The 20,837-nt window shown below is 43.4% G+C and overlaps 2 protein-coding genes and 1 pseudogene across 2 annotated transcripts; 2 read left to right on the forward strand and 1 right to left on the reverse strand.

Moving 5' to 3' along the window:
- The first annotated feature begins 117 nt into the window (after window positions 1–117).
- Window positions 118–4,001, forward strand: LOC106564617 (zona pellucida sperm-binding protein 3). Its single transcript, XM_014130783.2, has 9 exons — window positions 118–712; window positions 882–994; window positions 1,143–1,243; window positions 1,335–1,503; window positions 3,044–3,155; window positions 3,261–3,349; window positions 3,433–3,512; window positions 3,720–3,824; window positions 3,927–4,001. Exons 1-9 carry the CDS (start codon window positions 167–169, stop codon window positions 3,944–3,946), a joined length of 1,335 nt encoding a protein of 444 aa, XP_013986258.2. The 5' UTR covers window positions 118–166; the 3' UTR covers window positions 3,947–4,001.
- LOC106564621 (inositol 1,4,5-trisphosphate receptor-interacting protein-like) lies at window positions 3,805–7,580 on the reverse strand (annotated as a pseudogene).
- A 7,251-nt stretch (window positions 7,581–14,831) lies between these two features.
- On the forward strand, window positions 14,832–16,210 carry LOC106564634 (calcium homeostasis modulator protein 1-like). Its single transcript, XM_014130800.2, has 2 exons — window positions 14,832–15,488; window positions 15,692–16,210. Exons 1-2 carry the CDS (start codon window positions 14,937–14,939, stop codon window positions 16,208–16,210), a joined length of 1,071 nt encoding a protein of 356 aa, XP_013986275.1. The 5' UTR covers window positions 14,832–14,936.
- Window positions 16,211–20,837: the final 4,627 nt, after the last annotated feature.

Consider the following 20,837-nt stretch of genomic DNA (forward strand, 5'->3'; position numbering starts at 1 on the left):
ACTGCTGATTGGTTGATTCTGCTACTGATTAAAGTCAGCACCAGGTGTTGCAATTACTTGCGTGCTGTAGCTAGTATATAAAACACACAAGCAAATGGTGGTTCTCTCATACACCTTGTTACTGTTCTGGATCAGTTGAGAGTGAGATTTGGTGGTGGATGGCAAAATGGTGGTGAAATTGGTGCTTTTGTTCCTGAGTTACTCCTCTGCTTATGGTTTGTCAGGTGAGGGCTTCCCTTTAGCTGTTGATGACGGGAATGACACTGAAGTCCAGTGGGATGAGACAGAGCGGTTGAGGTTTGATGATGAATCTGAACCCAAGGTCAGATCTCGTTCCCAAATCATGGCCACTCCCATGTTGGAGCATTCTCGTAAGCCAGACTATCTGAAGCTACCAGAATACATCCCTATTCGTGCTTCTGAGGACCAAGCATATGTCTTCAAGCCTGAAGGGAAGTTCAGGCCGCTGCCCCTCTCAGTCAAGCACATCCTGCTGCCCACCGCATCTCCACCCACCACTCCTCCAGTTCACTCTAAGAAGGTTGAGGTCCTGTGCCACCTCGACAGGATTTATGTGAGAATCAGAAAGGACGCCTTCACCAACCCCAACGCCTGCAAGTACCTCAAACTCCACAACTGTATAGTCAACAAATCCACAGCGGAACACTTCTACATGCTCTACAACATCAAAAGCTGTGGCTTCCATAGAAAGGTTGGCTACCCATGCCATCAGAAATACAATCCCCTGTCACTCAGACATCGAATGTATGCCATGAGTGATCCAGTCAAATTGCAATGGTCTGAAGGGATTGTATTTCCATGGCTGTAATGATTATGTTCAGATGTATTGGTGGTTTTTAGAGTGGTTTCTCCTATTCCAGTGTACCGCTGACTATATTTCCTACTCCAACGTGCTGAAGTACGAGCCAGAGGCCATAGGCGGTATTGTGAGGGAGTTGTCATTCTCTGTTCACATCGAATGCCGCTACAATCGGTGAACTACCACTTCATCATGATTTCACATTTGGTGGCTACGTTCCAATGTCCACACTAGCATATCATATACATGGCTCCATACCAGATAGTATGCTACGCTGGATATTATTTGGGTGTCTGACTGCACTAATGGCCATTTTCTGCAGGATCCACCACTCTTACAAGTTTGGCTTTCATCCTCGTTTGACGGGGAAAGTCTTCAAGGCCCTTAAATCCAAGGTTGGAGTCACCCTCACATCTTATGATGGTGAGTTGACTTGACAGATGTGTCACCTAAATCAGAATGCACTTGCAGTGTTGTTCTGTTAAAGAATCTTAACCTTACTCTTTCTCTCCAGAATCATGGAACAAGCTCACTGGAAATAAAACCTATATCCTTGGAGAACCAATGTACTTTGAGGCCAAAGTTCCCACTATTTCTTTGCATCGGCGGGTGTATATTAACAACTGTTACGTGACTGCTAGCCCCAACTCCACTCTCAAATACACTGTGGTCGACAACTATGGGTAAAACTTATTGGTTATAGAACTACAATTTATCTTGGCCTGGTTTTGTCTTATTCCTGGTAGTTAATTTCTTGCTTGTTAATTGGCTAGATTCCACAACTGGGCAGTTTACACAGGCAGCCTAACTCTATTTTGTCCACTAATTGGTTGAAAGACCAATCACATCAAGTCTTTTTCAGAACTTATCTGATTGGTCAAATCGAAGTTTGCCGTGGGAGTACAGAGCTTAGCATGTCTCCCGAAGGCTAAAGAAATGTAGGTTTGGGAAAATGTATTTTCAGGAGTTGGGTAATTGGTTGAGGGGAAAGAGGTTGTAAAGACAGATGGTGGCAGAGGCTGGGTTTGAATTTGACTCTAGCAATAACAGGGAAAGGGATATGTCGAGGAAGACTGTCAAGTTGAAAGTGGGACAGACGCTAGTTCGCGTTATGGAGGTGAAATTGAAGGGGTAAAGGTTTCTGAGGAGCATGAGCCTTGCGTTGATGGACATGGTTATGATAAAGATGACTCTTGGTCCAGTGGGACTGAGATTTTCGAAGAGGATGGAACCAGGTCTTTTGGTTGATCCATGGGTGGAAAAGAGGGTGTGCTTTTGAGTTGGTGAAGTGGACTTGTTTGTTTCTTTAGATCAGAGGGAGCAGGTGCTCTGTGTGACGCAACTAGTATGGTCTTGCTTTGCGCTTGGGATAGTCTTGCTTTGCGCACCATTGAAGGGAGTGATTTCTGGGGTAGTGTTAAGTGTAGAGGTGGCGCAATGGAAGTTGACGATTCCTGTGGGAAGTTTGGAGCGACGCAGAAACGGTGAGTCTGTCAGTCCTGAGTTGAGTCAGTCTTTACCTGACAAGATCATGTTAGGATGTATCAGTTATCCTGTTGGAGCTTTTGTGGCGAATCCACTGCTCTTTCAGCTGCAACATTTATGGTCATGTTGCAGTGTGTAGGAGGAAGATTCCAAGATGTGGACGTGTGCAGAAGGGCATGGGACACAGGGGTTGTGTAGTTTCTTTGGATAAAGTGGTCAACTGTAGGGTGCACATGTTGCTGGGGATCAGAAGTGTTCGGTGGCTAGTCAGAGTAGTGCAGGTGTCGCATGCTGAGGGAGTGAAGTAGAGAATAGGTGAGGGGTGAGCAATTCTGAGGATTCCTGTGAATGGGATGTCTGACAGCACAGAGGGATAGGCCAATGAGTGACATATATGCTTCAGTAAGGTGGCGGAGACACGCACAGCGTGTGTAGCATGGTAGTGTCCTGTCCTCTCAGCCTGTTGGCCTGGGGCAGGATCAGATGAGGTTAAAGTAGTGTGTAGGGTAATATTCAGTCTACTTTTGGTTCCCATTTTGTATCAGTGTAATGCAATATATTGGATGCCAACTGCTGTTAAACATCAACCAAGAGATCAGAACTTTCTGCCTGTGTAAACAGCCCTAGTGTCTTTTGTAACTCAGTCCCTGGTTTACAAGGTGGGAATAAGAACCAATGGGTGGACCTTGTCCCAAATTGGAGGGATTAGTGTTAAGTACACGATCTTCTCTTCACTAGATGCATGGTGGATGGCAAGAATACTGTCCAGTCAAAGTTCCTGTCACACACCACCAACAATGCTTTGAGGTTCACTGTCGGCGCTTTCGTCTTCCAGGGCCTGGACAATCAGGTCTGACTCATGTGTGCATCTCCTAACAACTAATGGTTTGCTTCTTTAATAGTTTAGGCCTACAGTAATGCACCTTAAAGAGAACGTACATTTATTTCCTTCCAGAAACTCCACTTGCACTGTGAAATAACTACGGAGAATGTCACTCCAACTCCAAGTTCCAAGTCCTGCAACTATGACACAAAGACTAAAAAGTAGGTTCACCTGAGTGATTGACTTGAGTTCTGAGGGACTCCTTGCTATGAGGGTTAACTAATACTTGTTGTGATTGTCCTAGGTGGGTGGAACTGTGTGGTGATGCTGCGGTTTGCTCATGCTGTGTCGGTTCTTGTCCTTCTCCTTCTCTACAACCCTCCGGTGAGCATATAGGCCTGGTTCATGACCAGTCAAGTGTTGTCTCATTGTCATCAACCCTTTCATCTGAGTGCATTAGAAGGGAATGGGAAGCCATTTTGAGGACTTAACGCGGGCATGCATTCATACCACCATTTCATATTTTACATTATGGTTTGTTTGACTAATCTCTGTGGAAAACGCAATACTGATCTGATAACGCTCTCATAGCTCACGCACAAACTGTGACCAGTCATTTTATGACGATGGCCCATGACGAACATGCTAAAAATAAAACATGGCTCATGGAAACCTTCAAGGATGGGGCTACTAAAGGTACTCAGTCCCTCTGCTTAATTCTTAAGAATGTTTAATTCTTATGTTAATGTATGAGCACAAAATTCTGCAAATAATAGCTTTTTTCCCTTGTGGTTTTAGGTGCTGTTGGGAGGGTTTGATGAGCAGTGGACAACTCTTTTGCTAAAATAAACTTTTTAAAAACTGAACTTTAAACAATCATGTGTATTGAGTTCATTCAAAATGGCTGCAGAGGTGCAGGCAGAACTGGGTTAAAATATTATTAAAGTTGATTACTTTCAGACATACATATTTGGTGACGTTTTATTTGAAGAAGTTGAATATTGGAATGTGTTTGGAAATGCACTTGGAAATTATTGGTATGTATTTTAAAATCACAAAATGTATAAATCCAACATGTAAATTTCATGAGCTGAAATGAAATAACCCAAATGTTCCATACGTACAAAGCTTATTAGTTCAATTGTTCACATTTGTTGAAATCCATGTTTGAGCATTTCTCCTTTGCCAAGATACTCCATCACCCTGGCAGGTGTGGAAAATCAAGAAGCTGATGAAATGGCATGATCATTACACAGGTGGACCTTGTGATGGGAACAAAAGGCCACCCTTAAAGACACCAGATGTCTAAATTGAGGGAGTGTGCAACTGGCATGGTGACTGCAGAAATGTCCAGAGCTTTTGCCAGAATATTGTTAATTTCACTACCATAAACTGCCGCACATTTTAGAGGACTGGGCATTGTCTGACCGGCCTCACAACTGCAGACCATGAGTAACTATACCAGCCCGGTGGGGGGGGGGGTGTTGAACTTCTCTGCATTTGAGAATGTCGTAGATTTGGCATCTCTTTACAGTTAATTGTCCAGTATCAGCCTTTAATTGTTCAACTCTCTATACAAGTTGAAGTTTTGTACAGACCATTGCATTCCTTTGGCAAATACTCCTGTATCAGCATGGAAGAGTTCCTGAGCATCTCTTGCAAGTGCTTTACAGTCTTGGTGTAGCTGCCATTTTGTACCCCAAGAGGGCGGAAGAGGTGTACAGGCTCTGCATCCCTAAATACAGCAGGGAGTCCAATCTCACTTGGAACCAGAGGCTTTCCAATAAAGCTGTGAAGCAACTTCCTGCCCTGAAGGCTATTTTCTAGGAAGCTCAATGCATCACGTAACCTGCTAGCCAAGTGTTCAGGGTACCAGTCAGAAGGCTCTTTACTCAAAAGCAAGTGAATTAACACTGTTTTGAAGTGATGATCTGTAAGGATACTTCTGCCTGTGAGGCCCGTTTGCTTTTTGTGAAGGAACGCTACAATTCCAAGGCAGTGAATGTGGCAGGAGTTTTCAGGCAAGTGATTGGTCAGATACTTCAGGTAGTGGTCCTCGTAAGTGGTCAATGAGAGGCTCCAGTATGTGTCCAATGAGGTGTTCTTAGTTGGGGTGGAAGGAGAAATGGTGAAATAAGCTTCAGTGTCTTTGAGTTTCACCACGGGAGCCATATCGAAGGTTATCACCTTCCCTGATCTGAATCGAACCATCAGAGCTCCTGGGGCGTCCATATTGCGAAATGTCAGCTCAAATTCGTATTTGTGCGATATCTGTCCCCAAGCTTTTCTAATCGTGGTCTGGAACCATTTGGTAACCTGGGTTTTGGCCAGGTAAGGGGTGTGTTTTGAGCAAAGAGCGCTATCCAATACATCAGTGACTTTCACAACTTTGACTTTCTCATTTTCACAACACAGCAGGCATAGCATATCATCTCCTATGGCAGCTGTGTGACATGGGCAGCCATTTTGGTTCACACCACCATCCACCATTTTGACTCTACCACAGCCCACCATTTCAGGTGGCATTTCAATAGCCTGGTTATACCAGAGTTGAAACTGTATGGCTCTAACGGGGCAATGGGGACTATGTCACACACAAGGGAACTGATCCTGCCCTCCACCACAAAGTCTTCAATCACCATGCCAACCTCCACATCACTCATGCTCCTCATGGCTTCTAATAGGTCATTAGCAAAACCCTCCACAAACTCAGTCACCCTCCAGCTCTCATTGGGTGAGACTTTGACACATTTGTCGTAAAAACGGTTGAGTGTATCACAGTCTGGTAGCGGAACTTCAGCCGAGAGGTTTTTCACGACAGAGATGTCTTCCATATCCTCCTGAATTATCTCTCCTGGATGGGGCTTCTTCTGTGAACGTCTTCTGAAGGTATTTAATGGAGAAATGAACAAAAGAGATGAGGGAGTATGCGTTCCATAGGTACCAGGTGTAGTCGCTCTCTGAGTCTATGATATTAGTGACATGCTCCTGCTGCTGGTCATCCTTTGATGATTCGCTGAGAATCGGTGACTCCTCCTGGTTTGTGTTATATTGTTCTGTGAGATGTTGCTGGTCGTCTGACTTTCTGAGGTTAGGTGGAACTTTTACTTCCTGATGTGTGTTAGACGGCTGGTCTGTGAGATGCTCTTGCTGGTTCCCCTCTGATGATGTACTGAAGATGGGTGGCACCTCCTGTTCTGCTTCCTGGTCTGTTTTCGATTGCTGTTGGTCAACCTGAGACTCTTCCTGATGCTCTGGTGATGTCTGTTGGTCACTATGGCAACTACCAGTCTGGACCTCTTGTGGCCACTGTTGATTGACATTCGCCATGTCCTTGTCCAAGTGGTACAGCTTCTTGTCATTGTGAGATGCCTCTGTGTCCAAAGCAGGCTGCTCCTGGTCGTTTCCTTGTGAAAGGGTTAATGATAGGCTGAGGTCAATGGTAGACTGTTCCTTGTCCTCTGGTGAGAGGTTTTGCTCTGTCTTAGGTACATCTTGGTGTACTTGTGAAAGCTCATGGTCAATGTGAGATCCCTCCTCTTTCTCTTCATCTTTCTCCTCTTTGTTCTCTTGAGAATGTTTCTGTTCGATAAGAGTCTCTTCCAAGCCCTTTTGATAATGGTTATGGTCGATTTGATAGACCTGTTGTAAGGGTTTTTGGTCGATGGGCCCTTCCTCTTGGGTTACCAGTGGTGACACTTCCTGTTCCAGCTTTGCCCTCTCCCTCAGCAGCCAATCTTCACGCTCCTGCATACCCATTATGTGATCATCCTGCTCCTGTCCTGTTCTGTCCTCTCTGGGGATGGGATACAGTAGACTAACTGCCAGCACAAACACCCGGAGAATGGTATCTTGCATCCTTAACGTTGTCTCTGTGGAGTAGAATAAGACATATGAAAAAATGTCTGTTTCTATTCTATGGTATCCATGTTGAGATATATATATATATATATATATATATTTTCCCATCCTTCTCATTCAAAACGCACGTGAAGTCCAATGTGAGATTTAACGTACAGTATGATAAATTACACCAAACTTTCAATGGGTGCATCAGTGGGCACAATGAAATCAAAGGTGCAGGTAGTTTCTGTAAAATTCTGATTTAGCAGAAATCCATAACGATGTATCATATCAGTTGAAAAACGACAATGGTAAGCATGAAGAACAGTGAGTGGATGAGAGACCGAGATGGGGACTTCCTTGTTGGCTCGAAAGCATCTAACTTTCAATAAATTCATTCAGTATGCACACAACAGCATTATTTCTCAATCAAAATAAAAGTTGCAATAATAACACTTACCTGACTGGAATAAGTAGTCTAGTTGTACATTTAGTTGTACTCGGCAATGGTCGTTATGGATGTACCGTTGAGGAGGAAACGAAAAAGAGATCCTTGCACAGCAACACTGCTATCTCTTCCGATTTTAGATGCAGTTGTAGGTTGACTTATTTCCTGAGTGAGTACCCTGCCCATGTGCTGTGGCTGTGCGACACTTTCCTCTGCAATACACAGAGCAAACCGGACAGCGCACTTCCTCTACTGTTCAGATAAGAATCAGGGTCATCAGACACAACACAGCAGGGCCAAATATAGAGGTACTGTACATACAGTCGCTTGTGAAAGGATTCACATTTTCAAAGTGAATTACAGAACATTTTCCAAATAATTATAAAAAAAATTTAAATACCCCAAGCACTGTTGGCAGCTATTACAGCTGTGAATTGTTTTGAATAAGATTCTACTAACTTTAAACAACTCCTAGGGCAGCGTTTCCCAAACTAGGGGTGCACGTTTTGGGTTTTGCCCTAGCGCTACACAGCTGCTTCAAATAATCAAAGCTTGATGATAAGTTGATTATTTGAATAAGCTGTATAATGCTAAGACAAAATCCTTGGGGTCCCCAGGACCGACTTTGGGAAAAGCTGTCTTAGGGCAACATTTATCCATAGTTTTTTTCATAAATTGCTCAAGCTCAGTAAATTGAGTTGTAATTCATTGATGGACAGTAATATTCATACCTTGTCTCTGAAATGAAAGTCAGGACTGAGGCTGGAACACTCAACACCTCTTGGAAAAGCTATTCTGGTGTGTCTTTTGCATAGAACATTGTGTAATTGCCCCTCTGAAAAATACAACTCTATCCCAGGGTTTTAAGAAGACTGAGGGGTGTATTCATCTAACTTTTTACCTGGGTTTTGCTCCTTTCATATTTCTTTTGATCCTGACAAACTCCCCAGCCCCTGCTGGTGGCAAGCATACACATAACATGATGCTGCCACCACAAACATTTTAAATACAATGGCACACAGAGGCAGATCTGACTCGTTATCTCAATGTCAATGACGACAGCATGCTTTTATATGCTAGTGGCAACATTATTTTTATATACATATATTATCCGTTAACGGTAAAGTATTTGAATATGCACAAAAGGGAGAAAACAAACTAAATAAATACATTTTCTTTTAAATGGAGTATTCCCTCCCAAAATTTGGAAAATGTTCTTTTACTTTGGAAATGTGGAGTAGATTGTGTACATTGTTAGGAAAAAAATCCTATGTAGTATAATTTTTAAAACGTTTTTTGGGCAGAAAAATCTGGAGACTTTGACTTGGCATTCACTGTAAGGTAGTATGGTTCAATTTGACACAGGTGTGACAATGAGCCTCCATTGCTTATTATGCATGCTTCTACCTTGCTAATTGAATGATTGATCCTGTAATTGGCGCTGGAGAGGATGGCTGCCGTTTCATGGGCTCTTAACCAACCATGCTATTTTGTATGTTTTGTCTCGCATTTTTCGTAACTTATTTTGTACATAATTTTGCTGCTACCGTCTCTTATGACCGAAAAGAGCTTCTGGAAATCAGAACAGCGATTGCTCACCTTGAACTGGGTGAAGAATTTCTCTTTAATGAGTCGGATGAGAGGGATTTACTCCAGACACAGAAACAGGCCCTCCTCCCCGTCATTCGCACGAGGAAGAGACTGCAAAGATATTGCGGAAAGAGATAGGTGCCTTGTGAGGATCCGCTGACGAGTGGCTAATCTGCCCTTGCCATCTGTAGTACTGGAAAATAAATTGGACGAGCTAAAAGCAGGTATATCCTACCAACGGAATATTAATAACTGTGATATCTTATGTTTCACCGAGTCGTGGCTGAACGACGACATGAATAGAAGAGTATCTCATGATAAGCTGTAGACCACACTATCTACCTAGAGAGTTTTCATCTGTATTTTTGATAGCTGTCTATATACCACTACAGACCGATGCTGGCACTATGACCGCACTCAATGAGCTGTATACTACCATAAGCAAACAGGAAAACGTTCATCCAGAGGTGGCGCTCCTAGGGGCCGTGGACTTTAATGCAGGGAAACAAATCCGTTTTACCTCAATTCTATCAACATGATAAACGTGCAACCAGAGGGAAAAGAACTCTAGACCACCTTTACTTCACACACAGAGACACGTACAAAGCTCTCCCTCGCCCCCCATTTGGCAAATCTGACCATAATTCTAAATTAAAGCAGGAAGCACAAGTGACTTGGTCAATAAAAAAGTGGTCACATCAAGCAGATGCTAAGCTACAGGACTGTTTTGTTAGCACAGACTGGAATATGTTCTGGGATTCTTCCGATGGCATTGAGGAGTACACCACATCAGTCACTGGCTTCATCAATAAGTGCATCGATGACTTCGTCCCCACAGTGACTGTACGTACATACCCAAACCAGAACCGATGGATTACAGGCAACAGTCACACTGAGCTAAAGGGTAGAGCAGCGCCTTTCAAGGAGCGGGACTCTAACCTGGAAGTTTAGAAGACATCCCGCTATGTCCTCCGACGAACCATCAAACAGGCAAAGCATCAATACAGGACTAAGATCGAATCATTCTACACCGGCTCTGACGCTCATCGAATGTGGCAAGGTTTGCAAACTATCACAGACTACAAAGGGAAGCACAGCCGAGAGCTGCCCAGTGACATGAGCCTACCAGACGAGCTAAATTACTTCTATGCTCACTTCAATGCAAGTAACACTGAAACAGGCATGAGAGCACCAGCTATTCCGAACAACTGTGTGATCACACTCTCCGCAGCCGATGTGAGTAAGACCTTTAAACAGGGCAACATTCACAAAGCTGCAGGGCCAAACGGATTACCAGGACGTATACTACGAGCATGCGCTGACCAACTGGCAAGTGTCTTCACTGACATTTTCAACCTCTCCCTGTCTGAGTCTGTAATACCAACATGTTTCAAGCAGACCACCATTGTCCCTGTGCCCAAGAACACTAAGGTAACCTGTCTAAATGACTACCGACCCATAGCACTCACATCTGTAGCCATGAAGTACTTTGAAAGACTGGACATGGCTCACATCAACACCATTATCCCAGAAACCTTAGACCCACTCCAATTTGCATACCGCCCCGACAGATCCACAGATGATGCAATCTCTATTGCACGCCACACTGCCCTTTCACACATGGACCCAAGGAACACCTATGTGAGAATGCTATTCATTGACTACAGCTCAGTGTTCAAAACCATAGTACTCTCAAAGCTCATCACTAACCTAAGGACACTGGGACTAAACACCTCCCTTTGCAACTGGATCGTGGACTTCCTGACGGGCCCCCCCAGATGGTAAGAGTAGGTAACAATACATCCGCCACGCTGATCCTTAACACTGGGGACCCTCAGGGGTGCGCGCTCAGTCCCCTCCTGTACCCTCTGTTCACTCATGACTGCACGGCCAGGCACGACTCCAACACCATCATTAACTTTGCGGATGACACAACAGTGGTAGGTCTGATCACCAGCAACGACGAGACAGCATATAGGGAGGAGGTCAGAAACCTGGTCGTGTGGTGCCAGGACAACACCCTCTCCCTCAACGTGATCAAGACCAAGGAGATGATTGTGGACTACAGGAAAAGGAGGACCGAGCACGCCCCAATTCTCATCGACGGGGCTGTAGTGAGGCAGGTTGAGAGCTTCAAGTTCCTTGGTGTCCACATCACCAACAAACTAACATGGTCCAAGCACACCAAGACAGTTGTGAAGAGGGCACGACAAACTACTCCCTCTCAGGAGATGGGTCCTCAGATCCTCAAAAGGTTCTACAGATGCACCATCGAGAGCATCCTGACTGGTGGCATCACTGCTTGGTATGGCAACTGCTCGGTCTCCGATCGCAAGGCACTACAGCAGGTACATCACTGGGGTCAAGCTTCCTGCCATCCAGGACCTCTATACCAGGCGGTGTCAGAGGAAGGCCCTAAAAATTGTCAGACTCCAGCCACCCTAGTCATAGACTGTTCTCTCTGCTACCGCACGGCAAGCGGTACCGGAGCGCCAAATCTAGGTCCAAGAGGCTTCTAAACAGCTTCTACCCCCAAGCCAAAAGATTACTAAACATCTAATCAAATGTCTACCCAGACTACTTGCATTGCCCCCCCCCCTTTTACGCTGCTGCTACTTTCTGTTATTATCTATGCATGTCACTTTAACCCACGTGTATATTATTTAGGTATTTTTCTTAACTTCATTGTTGGCTAAGGGCGTGTAAGTATGCATTTCACTGTATGGTCTACACCTATTGTAATTGGCGCATGTGACAAAGACAATTTGATTTAATTTCAGTGGTTGACTGTTTCTTTAAATAGGGTCTCTTTTTTTAAGGTATGGCTGCATGGGGGAAAGGTGCAGTTAAGTTGAAATTGCCGTGTGGCCTGTTGTTAGTGTTTGACTGACTAAGTTTTTAGAGAATACATTTGATGTATCTTGATTTGAAATTGAATGAAAGTTTAGGTAGTGATTCCCTTGACCCTGCACCAAAACCTGTTTTTGTTTGTATATTTCACTGTGTTATCCTGTGTACTCTCTGACCAGGCTTAAAAGATAGTCTGATGTTTTGACTAATGGTGAAGGAGAAAATAATACAACTTGTTGACTTTATTTATCCACTCAACCCAAACTTTAAGAACCTGCATGTGTGTTAGGCATAGCTCCCCATGCGTTTGTTTAAACCTGGTGTGGTGTAGGTTCAGCTAAACTTATTTCTCTACTGCCTCACAGACCTTTATATGTACTTTTGACCTTGAGCTTCATGTACATGAGGAAGCAGAGCCAACTATAGACGTATCTCAAGTAGGATACGTGCAGGAGCTCGAACAGGAGCTCAAGCAGTAGTAAATGTGAGATGCCGGTACTCAGCTCCAGTGAGCTCCTGCCCAAGTCAGGCACTGCAGATGATACAGGTATGATGATGGGAATTCGCATGACGATACTGGCGTTCAGTAGATTTGTTCTTCGCATGTGTTATCACCAGTATATGTCTAGGCGCTCTTGCTTGGGCACAGATCGATGTCCGTGCGATGAGCATGCGAGCAAACCTTCTAGCTGTGGGAAAACCAGATAACTGGCTAACGTCAACATGACACGCCCACTAACCAATGAGCGGCTATCATGCATACAGAATGTGCACAGTAGAACACGTGGCTGTACCACCTGCACTACACTATTCTAAAACCGAATGTTCTTCCTGCCTTATCGTCACAGTAGCTATTCTGAGTGAGACGTAATGGTAGTAGCATGTTATTGTTACCATGTTTATCTCTTTAGTTAGTCAATGGATGACTCAAATCGATTTGGACTTTAGATTTTATTCATTCAAAAGCTCACATTCTTGCTTAATTTCTGAAAATGCTCCAATATGTTCCTTTCTTCCATGTTTTTGATTTTATTTTCTCTGAAATTGTTGATCAACCATCATTTAAAAAGCCGGGGAGAAGACCGTTTTCTTCCAAAGTTCTCAAGTCTGCCACATCCTTCTGTGGCTATCAGAGTAAATCCAGAGTAAACTGAACTTCGTTTGAGTAAATTCTTTGCCGTCTGTAGAAAGATTCTACCACTGATATACATCTAAAGCTACTGGCTTGAGTAGAAGTAAAGATACTTTAATAGAAAATGATTCAAGCAAAAGGGAGTCACCCAGTAAAATACTAATACTGTTTTTGATCATACCCTCACATTAACAATGCTGTTCAAACAAAAGCTAACAATGTATGGAAAATGACGTGTGTCCCACAATAGGGGACTAAACACAAGCTTTTATATGGTCCTGTGGGGTATGAACTGGTATTAGCTAGCTTTAACTGGTTTGTCCGGCTGTGCCTCATTCTCCTAGGTGCAGTTGGATGCCACATAAAGCCCAATACTATTGTATAGGTAAGACTCAACACAGGAAGGCAGGCCAGAGGATGCCTAAACCTTATGTAATATGGTAAAAGTCACGTGTGACTAAGGGTATATAAGATGACAGCAGTATACTGTATGTGTACTGGTATAATTAATTATAAAGAATTGGATTTGGTCTCTAAATAATATTGTTAAATACAGAGGTGCCAGTCACATCACTGTGATTCAAGTGGAAACAGTGATTCATTAATCTGTGAACAAATATTTCATAGAGAATAACCCAGATCATTTGAATGGGCTGAAACTATTTTTGCATCTCAGCTGTGGTAATTTCAGCTGTGTCACTCTGGTTAGAGACAGAAAACCACCTCATCCTGCCCAGACTACTGCAAATAGACGTATCAAACCTCTTCTTGATATGAATATAGGCATATAAAGGTAGACCCAAAAAAACGCATTTCACAGACCGACATATAGTAGAATAAAAATACAATAAATATTAGTTGCTCTAGTTTGAGGTGGTTGTCACCTCTTCTTGAAAGTCCTGAGTCATTACTGTCTTATGGCAGACTAAAGTCTGCAAAGCAGTAGCCGTAGCCCAAGTGTTTTCTAGGGCCTGTAACATGTTTGCTCTTGGGACAATGGAGAGGGGGAGATGGGAAACCTGTTACATCAGTACAACAGAAAGGAGTGCAGGTGCCTTCACAGGGAGGGGCCTAGCTGATGACAGATGACGTGACCTTGCCTTTGCTTTCTACCATTCTACATCCCATAGACTGTTCTTGAAGGGTTGAGTGAGCATCAGAATCAACAATATTCCAAAAGTACCTGGAGAACTATTTGCCATACATTTTCAGCCTTATCATCATTTGAGCTCATTGAACTTGATTTAATCAAAGACTGCATGCTAGAAAGAGGAGCGATAGTATACCAAGAGGTTTGGCAAAGCTGGAGTGTATCAAGAGAAGTTGAAGAAATATTTGTGAACGTCCATTTGTTGCCTTATCATCATTTGAGATTATTTCATCACCTGCATTCTTGGAAGAGGAGAAAAGGCTATTGTGATGTAAGTAGGACTTTTTTTCAGTTACTGAGATTATTGATTTCTCACTGTCTATTTTGTTGAGTCTTCTTCAGACACGTAAGTAATTTATGGCTTGCTGGAAAGAAACTAAACATTGATTTACCAGTTGTTCAATAAAAATAAGTCATTCTTGACTGATTTGTGAGCTCTTCAGACACTCAAACCATTGATGTTTCATTATAAAGCAGTGGGAGATTGATTCAGTTGTTTAGTCAGTACTGCTTGTAAACATCTTCATTTACTTCTTTGTCTACATTTTATGAGTTGCAAATTTATACAGACACAGGGCTACAAGATTTCTCCCACATCATATGACCGAGTGCCTTTCACATTTTGGGCCCCGTCACACTTTTTTGTTGTTGACTTCTAACATCTGCCTCCATGTTTTCCCACAGATTTGAACACTTCAGAGGCACCACTACCAAATTGATTTCAAACAATTGGATCCATCTTTTTCTACAGATCTCAGTACATTTTAAAAAGGCACCACCAGCAGACCATTCAAGATGGATAAGTTCCGTATGATGTTCCAGTTCCTCCAATCCAACCAGGAGTCCTTTATGAATGGCATCTGTGGTATCATGGCCCTAGCTAGCGCCCAGCTCTACTCAGCCTTCGAGTTTAGCTGCCCTTGTATCCCGGAGTACAACTACGCCTATGGGATTGGACTGCTGGTTATCCCACCTATATGGTTCTTCCTACTAGGGTTCGTGTTGAATAACAATGTTTCGATGTTAGCCGAGGAGTGGAAAAGACCGACAGGGAAGAGGGTGAAGGATCCGACGATCCTTCGTTACATGTTCGTTTCGATCACGCAGCGGTCCTTGATCGCGCCCATGGTGTGGATATCTGTGACTCTTATGGACGGGAAGAGCTTCCTGTGTGCGTTCAGCGTCAACTTGGACATTCGTCAGTTTGGGAATTATACCCTCATTGAGGGAATGACGGAAGTGGAGATTGTTAAATTGTTAGCGAAGATTCCATGCAAGAATATCTTCGATCAGCCCGAGGTGATATCGAGAGAAGCGGCATCGAGATATATCACGTGTATATCCCAGGTAAGTTGTCGTTGGTAGTTTCCATATTCGCCTAGTTCACATTTAGGTGCAGACAATCTCTTTCAAAATAACTGTTGTGTTAAATCCATTGTACATCAGTTGTCCAACCTAAGTGTGAACCGGGCCATTGGTTCAAAGTAAGTTTGTTGTAGTGGTAAAGCAAGGTCTTTGTTCACGTATTATCATCATGTGTTTCCCTGTAGGCGTTTGGCTGGGTATTCCTGCTGCTGATGACCTTAGCAGCCTTCATGATACGAGCCATCCGACCCTGCTTCACCCAAGCTGCCTTCCTCAAGACCAAATACTGGTCTCACTACGTCGACATCGAACGCAAGCTCTTTGACGAGACGTGCAAGGAGCACGCCAAGACCTTCGCCAAGGTCTGCATCCAGCAGTACTTCGAGAGCATCAGCGGCGACATGCGCAGCTTCCACAAGCACCAGTCAAGCAAAGACGATAGCGACGGCGATGATGATGACAAGAAGAAGAGCGACGAGGACAAGCTTCTCGGGATCCGCGACCAGGACGATATGAATAAAGTTCTGTGGAATTGGCACACGTGTAAGCCGCCTCTGGCACTAAGGAAGGAACAGCCGGATGGAGAATCCCATGAAGGGCTCATACCAAATGGAGATGTCAGTGGAGGGCCAAATGGATATGCTAACCATAACGCTCCCGATTTGCCTAAAAGGGAATGGGCGGTATACTACAGCAAAGTTTGAACATTTCAAAAGAGGAAAAAGCACCATTCACTGTGGCATGGATATTAAGCACTGATTGACTATTTAGACTGGTAAGACTGATTGTCCTTTAAGATTTAGACTGTGGTTTAAAGATAAAGTGAAGTCCTTTTTGTGGTGTGATCATTTATAATAATTCATATTTTGATGGGGGGCTTAGTTGGAAATGTTTTCTAGCATCCAACATCAAACCCTCACACACTTGTGTTATTCCTTGGTTTCAGGATGGTTAACTGTATTTTTTGTTAGAGTACCCTAAGGGGGAACCTTACTTGAGTTTTTGAACAGTCTGTTGTTATTACTGCTATGTGTAGACTTTTGAAAAATTCTTTATCAATTAAACCAAAAATCAAATAGCTCCTTGTAGAATCTCGATGAAATGTTTCCTTTAGCCTCTCGCTACTATGGTAGCCTAAATTCATAACTTTTTTACTCATCTTAGCTTACATAAAAAGCATAATTCTGAGATCCCCCCCCCAAAACAAAAGTGTTTGTAAGATTTGATTTAGTTTTCCTACCAGGAAATACAGTAGAAGTCAGAAGTTTACATACACCTTAGCCAAATACATTTAAACTCAGTTGTCACAATTCCTGACATTTAATCCCAGTAAAAATTCCCTGTCTTAGGTCAGTTAGGATCACCACTTTATTTTAATAATGTGAAATGTCAGAATAATAGTACCAGTGGGTCAGAAGTTTACATACACTCAATTAGTATTTGGTAGCATTGCCTTTAAATTGTTTAACTTTGGTCAAACATTTTGGGTAGTCTTCCACAAGCTTCCCACAATAAGTTGGGTGAATTTTGGCCCATTCCTCCTGACAGAGCTGGTGTAACGAAGTCAGGTTTGTAGGCCTCCTTGCTCGCACACTTTCAGTTCAGCCCACAAATCTTCTATAGGATTGAGGTCAGGGCTTTGTGATGGCCACTCCAATACCTTGACTATGTTGTCCTTAAGCCATTTTGCCACAACTTTGGAAGTATGCTTGGGGTCAATGTCCATTTGGAAGACCCATTTGCGACCAAGCTTTAACTTCCTGACTGACGTCTTGAGATGTTGCTTCAATATATCCACATAATTTTCCTTCCTCATGAGGCCATCTATTTTGTGAAGTGCACCAGTCCCTCCTGCAGCAAAGCACCCCCACAACATGATGCTGCCACCCCCGTGCTTCACGGTTGGGATGGTGTTCTTTGGCTTGCAAGCATCCCCCTTTTTCCTCCAAACATAACGATGGTCATTATGACCAAACAGTTGTAATTTTGTTTCATCAGACCAGAGGACATTTCTCCAAAAAGTACGATCTTTGTCCCCATGTGCAGTTGCAAACCGTAGTCTGGCTTTTTTATGGCAGTTTTGGAGCAGTGGCTTCTTCCTTGCAGATCGGCCTTTCAGGTTATGTTGATATAGGACTCGTTTTACTGTGGATATAGATACTTTTGTACCTGTTTCCTCCAGCATCTTCACAAGGTCCTTTGCTGTTGTTCAGTGATTGATTTGCACTTTTCGCACCAAAGTACGTTAATCTCATTCCTGAGCGGTATGACGGCTGTGTAGTCCAATGGTATTTATACTTGCGTACTATTGTTTGTACAGACGAACGTGGTACCTTCAGGCGTTTGAAAATTACTTGTCCTGCACAACGTAGATGTCCTAACCGACTTGCCAAAACTATAGTTTGTTAACAAGAAATGTGTGGAGTGGTTGAAAAACGAGTTTTAATGACTCCAACAACAAGAGATCAGAATGCCCTGAATGCTGGCTTAAAAGCTACCATGAGTAGTACTGTTTGTATTAGTGGCATTTTGCAAACAATCAATGATTTAAACTTCCTTTCATACTATAATGCTGACCGATAGTGTTCGATAGTTGTTCTGGAATGTTCTTTGGCACACTCAAAATTAACTTTTATTGATTGAGTGTCACAATTCTGTCAAACAGAATTTACAAATTGAAAAACATCTGTCAACTGTAACCCAGATACTAAAACATCAGCATACTGTATGTTATTTCATATGGTATTCACAGTTGTGACTCAATTGACACTTATCAGAATTCCAAGCCTTCTCTCAACCATGACAAGTGTCCTCATGACCTGATATTCCATCTCACTCAGTCATTGCATGCAAACTGGACACACACACACACACACACAGCCATAACAATTTCCATGATGGGATAGAAACAAGGTCAGGATTTGCATCTCTGTCTCTCGTTTCATCCTATCCCCAAGCTTTCAGGTAAAGTGCTTTTTAATCAGTCAGGTAGCCTTTTGGCAATCAATGTTTACTTCACTTTATCTGTCATAAAGCTTTTAAAATAACATTTCTTAAAACGCCATTTATTTATTTCATTACATATGCATGGCGATAGATTACCTTTATCCTCATGTATCAGTGAGTTGTTGACGGTTTGACATAACCATAGCATACCACTAGAGGGTAGAAAAACTACAAATACCAAATCTAACCTCCCAAAGCTGCTTGTCAACACCATTGAGGTATAAAAGAATGGTCAACACCCTGCTCATTTTTAAATCACAGGACACCAGATACAAGCATTTCGCTACACCCACAATAACATCTGCTAAACACGTGTATGTGACCAATGAAATTTGATTTGAGGATGTTAATGGAGCCTAGGGCATCCTTATAAATCAAAAACGTCCATATCGACTGAACATCTTCATCTTGTTTTGTACTACACTCTCGTGGAAGCGTTGAACAGAGTAGCTGATTTGGTTCTGGGAGCAGAGATTCATCTTGGACCGACAGATAATACAGCTGTGCTTTGGATAATGATGATGTCATAATTATAGGATGATGAGAATGTAATGAATCCCCCGGATCCCACGGAAGCCTCCACTTCCTCCTCATAGCAGCTCATCCCAGATCAGTTTGGGCTGTATAGCCAACTGGTACGACCATAGGGCTTAGCTATAGAGCAGATCTGGGAACAGGGTATCCTCCCACACACTGGTCATTTTCATTTGTAAGAAAACAACAGTTTCTCATTAGATAGGTTCAGGGAGTCACTCCCTCCCTGGTATGCTATGGGAGAGCAGGGTATCGTCGGACAGGGCCACAGTGTCCCCCGATGTGCGGGGGAGCTAGGGTCAGTCTGTCCTATCTGGTGTATTTTTCCTGTCTTATCTGGTGTTCTGTGTGATCTTAAGTATGCTTCCTCGAATTCTCCCATCTCTCTCTCTCTCTCTCTTCCTCTCCCCTCCCGGAGGACCTAAGCCCTGGGACCGGACCATGCCTCAGCACTACCTGGCCTGAGGACTCCTGGCTGTCCCCTCCCTAGTCCACCTGGTCATGTTGCTGATCCAGTTTCTGCTGTTCTGCTTGAGGCTATGTAACTCTGACCTGTTCAGCGGACCTGGTACCTTATCCCGGATCTGCTGTTTTGACCATCTCTCTCTCTATACTGCACCTGCTGTCTCGACCTCTGAATGCTCAGCTATGAAAAGCCAACTGACATTTACTCCTGAGATGTTGACCTGTTGCACCCTCTATAACCACTGTGAATATTATTTGACGATGCTGGTCATCTATTAAACTTTTACAACATCTTGAAGAACAATCTGGCTATAATGTCCATGTACTCTTATAATCTCCACCTGGCACAGCCAGAAGAAGACTGGTCACCCCTCAGAGCCTGGTTTCCCTCTAGGTTCCTGCCTTTCTAGTGAGTTTTTCCTAGCCACCAGGCTTCTACATCTGAATTGCTTGCTCTTTGGGGTTTTAAGCTGGGTTTCTGTATAATCACTTTGTGACATCTGCTGATGTAAAAAGGGTTTTCTAGAAAAAGAATATGACAGAAAAACACATGATTTCACGTGTTTTTGGAACACTGCACGTGATCACGTTTTCACGTGTAGTTCCATGTTGTCACGTTATCACATTAACTTCACATAAGATCACATGATAACATGAAAACGTGTTTCTGGAATACCTCACGTGAAATTCATCTGTTTTTTCCCCATAAGGGCTGTTTTAGTCTGTTTTCTTCTGTTTGGTGCCTAATGAACATGGCCCAGGGAACCAGGGCACCAGGAAAGCATATATCCTCCTTCCTAGCTCCCTACCCTACAGCCCAAATCCTGCGCTGTTGTCTCTGAGGCCTGTTGGCCTGCTGGTCTGGCAGGACTGACGTGTGGGGGTGGAAGGATGGATATCTCTGGCCATCTTTCGCTCTCTAGTATTTGTCTTTCTTTCTGCTTTCTCTTGATCTCTCTTTCTCTGTATTTCCCTCTCTCTCCCTCCAACCCTGCTCCTGTCTCTCAACCAACATGATAGCAACACGTTTATATATAGACTATAGATCAAGAGTAACAAAACTGGAAAATAATCAGGGCTTTGACTGACAGAGCTAGCTTCCAAATCCCCCTATATGCGTTGGCTGTGGTAGCCATGTTGGTTTTGTTGTTTTGACTAAAAGGGCTGGCTGCTGGCCGCTGGCCTTCCCCTCACCCTGCCTGGCTTTGCATTGCTGGGTTGCAACGTACATATATCACATAATTAATGAGAGACTGGGTTGTTGTCTGGACAGCAGCAGTGCACATGTCACTGACCGGGCCCTCCTTGTCTTTCCTGCAAGACTCC

Source organism: Salmo salar, chromosome ssa12 (assembly GCF_905237065.1).
Source record: "Salmo salar chromosome ssa12, Ssal_v3.1, whole genome shotgun sequence".
Classification (NCBI taxonomy): domain Eukaryota; kingdom Metazoa; phylum Chordata; class Actinopteri; order Salmoniformes; family Salmonidae; genus Salmo; species Salmo salar.